The 6,039-nt window shown below is 45.2% G+C and overlaps 1 protein-coding gene across 1 annotated transcript; it reads right to left on the bottom strand.

Moving 5' to 3' along the window:
* Window positions 1-1,436: 1,436 nt before the first annotated feature.
* Window positions 1,437-5,779, bottom strand: LOC133230694 (seminal plasma protein BSP-30 kDa). Its single transcript, XM_061388502.1, has 6 exons — window positions 5,675-5,779; window positions 5,441-5,488; window positions 4,332-4,412; window positions 3,379-3,453; window positions 2,792-2,923; window positions 1,437-2,302 (listed from the first exon to the last, which is right to left on the bottom strand). The coding sequence occupies exons 1-6, from the start codon at window positions 5,748-5,750 to the stop codon at window positions 2,163-2,165; spliced, it is 552 nt and encodes a 183-aa protein (XP_061244486.1). The 5' UTR covers window positions 5,751-5,779; the 3' UTR covers window positions 1,437-2,162.
* Window positions 5,780-6,039: the final 260 nt, after the last annotated feature.

Here is a 6,039-nt window from a genome sequence, read left to right as displayed (position 1 = left end):
CTGGGAGCTTCCAAGACCATGGATCAAACCCATGTCTCCTGTATTGCCAGGCAGATTCTTTACCACTGATCCGCCAGGGGAAGCACTGTTTTTTACTTATTTGTACATTTTTATTAAGCATTTTTTTAACATCTTAATTTATTCATTTTTAATTGAAGTATAATTGCTTTACGATATTGTGTTGGTTTCTTCCATACATCATCACGATTGTTTCCTTTTACTTATTTTTATTAAAACATTTATAATGAAAACTTTTATTTATTACCTTAAAATGTATTTATTTATTTTTATGTCCTGGTTTTAAGTGAGGCTCCAAGTTTCTGGCCTTAAATCACAGAAGACAAATATTCTGTCGATACCTCCTTCCTGCACAGTGATTAAAAGTCTGTGCATCTCTTCCCCAGATAGTAACTGAACATCCATCACCAGATCCCAAGGATCCTTAGATAGACTCTAGATGTTTTTGAAGAGGATAAAATTTAGTGTTTAGCCCCTTTCAGGCCCTTCATTATTTCTGACACCTATGAATTTGACCTTTGTTTAGTCAGACCCTGTTAGTGATAGAAAAAATATTTGTCTAAAATTCTATTTGTTTTTTTTTTTACAAAATTCAAATCAAATTTAATTCTCCCACCCAGATTATTCACTTATTTTGCAGCATTTCCTTTTGATTTTAAAAAATTAATTAATTAATTTTAATTGGAGGCTAATTACTTTCCAATATTGTGGTGGTTTTGCCATACATTGACATGAATCAGCCATGGGTGTACATGTGTCCCCCGTCCTGAAGCATCCTCCCAACTCCCTCCCCATCCCATCCCTCAGGGTTGTCCCAGTGCACCGGCTTTGAGTGCCCTGTTTCATGCATTGAACTTGGACTGGTGATCTATTTCACATATGGTAATATACATGTTTCAATGCTATTCTCTAAAATTCTTTTTTGTTTTTAAAAGGAGAGTAGTCCTTTTGATAAATGCAAAGGATGTTAGGACTGAGGCCAGGGCAAGCACAGTTCTCCTTGTTCCCTTCCTGTCAATTATAGTCCACCTGGAAAGATGGGCAGTTTAACTGTAAGGTGAGAAAGGATAAACTGGGAAGACTCCATTGGGCCTCCTTATACTGGGGAATCAGAGAATAACTCCAGGAAGAAATAACATTTCAGCTATGTTGGGAAAAGACAAATCGTTTATGACAAGGACCGGCCCTCCATACCCTCTGGGACTCTTCTCCCACCCCACCTCAGGTCTCATCACTAGGTCTTCAGCTGTCAATCAGGCCCCCAGGAGGGACAATCAATTGTAATGTGTATTGAATTTCTAACAGGATTCTGAGGAAGGGAAAGGAACACTAGAAGATCCTGCCTGGTTAACCCGAGCATGCTGAGACCCTCCTATTTGATTCATAGGTTTCTTTGTGGGACAAAGAAAGATCACATCTGAAGAGAAAGTGGTTTATTGATTGGACCTATGCCCAGGGGGAACATGGTGGAGATGCTGAGAAAGGATTTCACCTCTGTCATTCAGAGCATCACCTTCATGCTTGAGAGTTCTTGATTTTCTTCACTGAGGTTTCAAAGGCTGGATTGCATCCATGGCCAAGGGTGGATGCACTGGACAGTGACTGAACATAGCTTTGGGGTCAAGGTTAACGAGTCAGTTTTGTTTCTCAGTCAGTCCCACGGAGGGCAAAGGTCTATTTCTCCTTCGCTCTCTGCTCTTTCTATCTCGATTCCTGCTGTCTCATGCCTGCTCCAAGATTATGTTGTCCTGTCTCTGCCCCTCTCTCACCTTCTCTTCCACCTCGTCTTGGCATTGATCCTCCCCAGATCCTCCTCCTTCCATTTGTCATCCTGCAAACTCTCTTTCTCCTTCCCTGTGGGACTCTCCTCTCCATTGTTTGCAGTTTGCCTTTGTCTCTCCCTCTGTTTCCATCTTTTGTCCCCTTTCTCCTCTTCATCCTCTCTGCAAGCTTCTCCTCGTGAAACTCTGCTCCTCACTCTTCCTCCTGCATCTTTCTCCCTCATCCCATCTCTGCACCTGCCTCCTCCCTCCATCTCACTGCAGCATCTGACTCCACCTCTTAATCCAGCTCTGTCTCTTCCCTGCTTACCCTGTCTCTTCCCATCCTCCCCAGAACACACTCACCTTTTTTTTTTTTTTTTGCTAGCAATACTTCCAAGCTTTATCCCGGTCATAGTTTGAAGTGAGTGAGCACCAACTCCTCCAGAAAAAACTATGCACCCGTGTGCAACTTTCATAGGATTTCTTGCGATAGATAAAGGGGAAGACACATTCGGGTTCGTCTGAAAAAATAGAAGGAATGGGTGAAAATATTAATGGTGGAGGGCTTACCAAAAGAAAAGGGGGCTTCCCTGGTGGTCCAGTGGTTAAGAATGCCTTGCAATGCAAAGAGACACTGGTTCCATCCCTGGTCCAGGAAGAAACCAATGCTGAGGAGCAATTAAGTCCAGGCACCTCAACTACTGAGCCCACACACTGCAATGAGGGAAGCTGGTGCACCCAGACCCTGTACTCCACAAGAGAAGCCACCTCAGTGAGAAACCCACACACCAACGAAGAGCAGCCTCCACTCGCTGCAACTAGAGAAAGACCACGTGCAGCAACAAGACCCAGCAGAGCCAGGAAAAAAATGAGTCGAAAGGGAGATGAATGGAACACAGGGGGCTGGGTCAGAAGAAGCCTGGGTCTTCCATCTAGGAGTCAGTTATGAACCAACCCTCTTCATCTGGGAAGCCACATGCTCCCCACATGAAGACAAGCTGCACACTTACCTCTCTCAGTACAGAATTTCCAGTTTCCTTGATATTCTGTATCGAGGGAACACCATAGTAATACGGAATTTTTGCGCGTGCACATATAATACTTTTTGCCTTTATAGGTGAATGGGAAAGCACATGCAGGACCTGGAAGAAGAAAGTCCTTGTTCCCTTCTTTGACTCCTAGGCTTGCATGATCTCTGGTAACTCTGGAAAATTCTCCATTCGAGACTGTCGTCTACAGAGTCCCCCGCTAAGCCCTGGGCATGTCAAGGTCTGTCTATCATGGTCCCTCCCTCAGGGACTAGTTAGATTTCTTTAACTTTGGACAGTCTCTACTTTAGCATGTGGCAGCAGCTCTGAAACCCAGACCGTGGGTTCAGGTTCCGGTCCCACCATCTCTACGTGCTCACCCTTGATGCTCTCCAGGGTTGCCCCCCTGGGGAATGTGGACACCTGCCTCCTCCTGTGACTGAGAAGATAAAATTCACTCTTGCCTGTAAAGTATCTTTGGAGGATCCCCATCACAGTCACCAGGGCACAGGTGTTAGTTTATTGCATTTGATTGTTGTTTTGCTGTCATTCTATCCCTTGTTGATTACCTTCAAAAACTGCATTAAGATCGTTGGCTTTGCTCAACAAGCTAGGAAAAGGTTTGTCGTCATACGGCATCTCCTCTAGAAGAAGAGCAGGTGTGGAGGAGGTTGATGGAAGAAGAGCAAGAACAAAGTAGGGTTAGGTTTAGGAGGGAGGAACTGCCTGAGTAGCATTGACATATATACACTTCATGAGTGAAATAGCTAGCTAGTGGGAAGCTGCTGTATAACACAGGGATCCCAGCCTGGCGCTCTGCGCCGTCAACCTAAAGGGGTAGGATGGAGGGTGAGGTGGGAGGGAGGCTCAAGAGAAGGGCAAATGTATATACTTATGGCTGATTTGTGTTGTGAAATGAACACAACATTGGAATGCAATTATCCTTCAATTAAAAAAAAAAATAACAAGAAAGTAACAACAGCAAAAGAATATAGCAGAGTCACAACTCAAATATGACCTGTAGTGGGGCCTGCCCTGCATCTCTAACTTTTATTTTCTTTTATGTTCTGAAGTCCTGGTACCCTGAACAGATAGACCTGATGACTAGAGGGCTAAACAGAACAGGCGAGGGAGACCTTGTCACATTATACACGTGTCTATAGATACAAAGAAATAGATGTAAAGAGCGGCTAGTTGACATGTTAAAAGTATATAAGTTGTGAGGGTTGGTGTACTGATGTGAATCTGGGGAGTTGCTACTTTATCATGTGATACCAGCTCTGAATCCTGGACCCTGGGTTCAGATTCCAGCCCCACCATCTACAGAGGCATATCCCTGATGCTCTCCAGATAAGCCCTCTTGGGGAATGTGCACACCTGCCTCCTCCCGTGACTGAGAGGGTAAAACTAGCTCCTGCCCTTAAGTGTCTTTGGAAGAGCCCATCACAGTTACCAGGACACACACGTTAGTTCGCTGCATTTGATTGTTGTTTGGTTGTCATTCTCTTCCGTGGTTGATTACCTTGAGGATAAATGGTGCGAGGCAAAAATGTAGTAGTGTAAATTTCGGGAGGAAGGTCATACATCTCCGTCGGCGGCTCATCTAGAAGAAAGGCGGGAGCAGAGGAGATGGATGGAAGCGGAGTAAGAGCAAAGCGGGGTGAGGGTTAGCTGGGATGAATTGAGAGAGGAGCATTGACATGTACACCACTATGTGTGAAATAGAGAGCTGGTGGGAAGATGCTGTATAACAGAGGGAGCAGAGGATGGGGTGGGGTGGGAGGGAGGCTTGAGAGGGAGGGCAGATATATATATATATATATATATATATATATATTTGTGGCTGATTTGCATTGTCATATGGCAGAAATCAACACAACATTGTAAAGCAGTTATCCTCCAATTAAAAATAAAAAACAAAATAAGAACAACAAAAAAAGTAGCAGCAACAACCAAAAAAGCCCAAAGCAGAGCCACAACCAGACTATCGTCGGTAGTAGGACATGCCCTGTGTCTCTTTTGTTTTCTTTTCTATTCTGAAGTCCTTGTTTACTCTGAACAGATACACTCGATGACTACAGGGTAAACTGAACAGGGGAGGGAGACCCTGACACATTCGCATTGCTCCCCTGCCGAGACACATGGATTCAACCACAAAGTCAGACACTCACTGTTCTTTGGACCTGCCCTGAGACCACACGGTCCCTCTTACTTGGTTGGCCCAAAAGTTGGTTCTGGTTTTTCCATACAGTGGTATGGCAAAACAAGAAGCAACATTTTTTGGCCAACCCAATATTTCAAACAGTCAACTCTACAAACATCAGAAACTCTTCATTTGAACAACATAACCAACCCTGGCGTAGGTTGCCCATGTCTGGGACAGTGCAATGGAGATTTAGGAATGAGACATCTCCCAGAAAGGCCCTTCGCTCTGTTGCCAAACTCACCTGGGTTTCAATTTCATAGAGTTGCTGGAAAATCAAATAAAATGTGAATGTTATAGCAGCTGGCCCTTCTGACACATTCAAGAGATGGCAGCGGTATTAGTCACAGTATTATTATTGTCATGACTTACTCATCAGTCCGTGTCTGGGGTGGGCTTCCCTGGTGGTTCAGCATTAAAGAACTCACCTGCCATTCCAGAAGGCGTGGGTTTGCTCCCTGGGTCGGGAATATCCCCTGGGGAAGAAATGGCAACCCACTGCAGTATTCTTGCCAGGGAAATTCCATGGACAGAGAACCTGAAGGGCTACAGTCAAGTGGGTTGCAAAAGGGTCAGACACGACTGAGCGACTAGCACTGCACAATCGCCGTGTCTGGGGCAGGGTCTTTCTCACCAATTCTAGTCTGTCTCCCCTCCCTCACCTCCATTCACAGGGTGCAGTTGTTGAAACACAGACGCACCAGCCCAAATCAGAAAGAGCCCCACTCGCGGTGCCATGGTAGCTTGCTCTCCTGTGGCTGACCAACGTCGATCTGCTTTTTAACCGGTGACCCCCACGTCCCTTCAACCTGATAAGAATCAACCTCACCTGGTAGATGCTGGATCGTTCCTCAGCCTGAGAGCATGCAGGGCAAGTTTATCTCTCCGATGGAAAGTACAGGACATTGGCTGGCAATGTCCCCAAGCCTCAGGGGTTTGAAATGCACTTAAAACGAGACCTGGGGCTCTGTCTTCCACTGCTGAGGCACAGATTTGATCCCTTGCTGGGAACTAAGATGCTGCAAGT

The sequence above is a fragment of the Bos javanicus genome, chromosome 18, assembly GCF_032452875.1.
Source record: "Bos javanicus breed banteng chromosome 18, ARS-OSU_banteng_1.0, whole genome shotgun sequence".
In the NCBI taxonomy this organism is placed as follows: Eukaryota; Metazoa; Chordata; class Mammalia; order Artiodactyla; family Bovidae; genus Bos; species Bos javanicus.
This window is presented reverse-complemented; position numbering and strand designations above follow the sequence as displayed.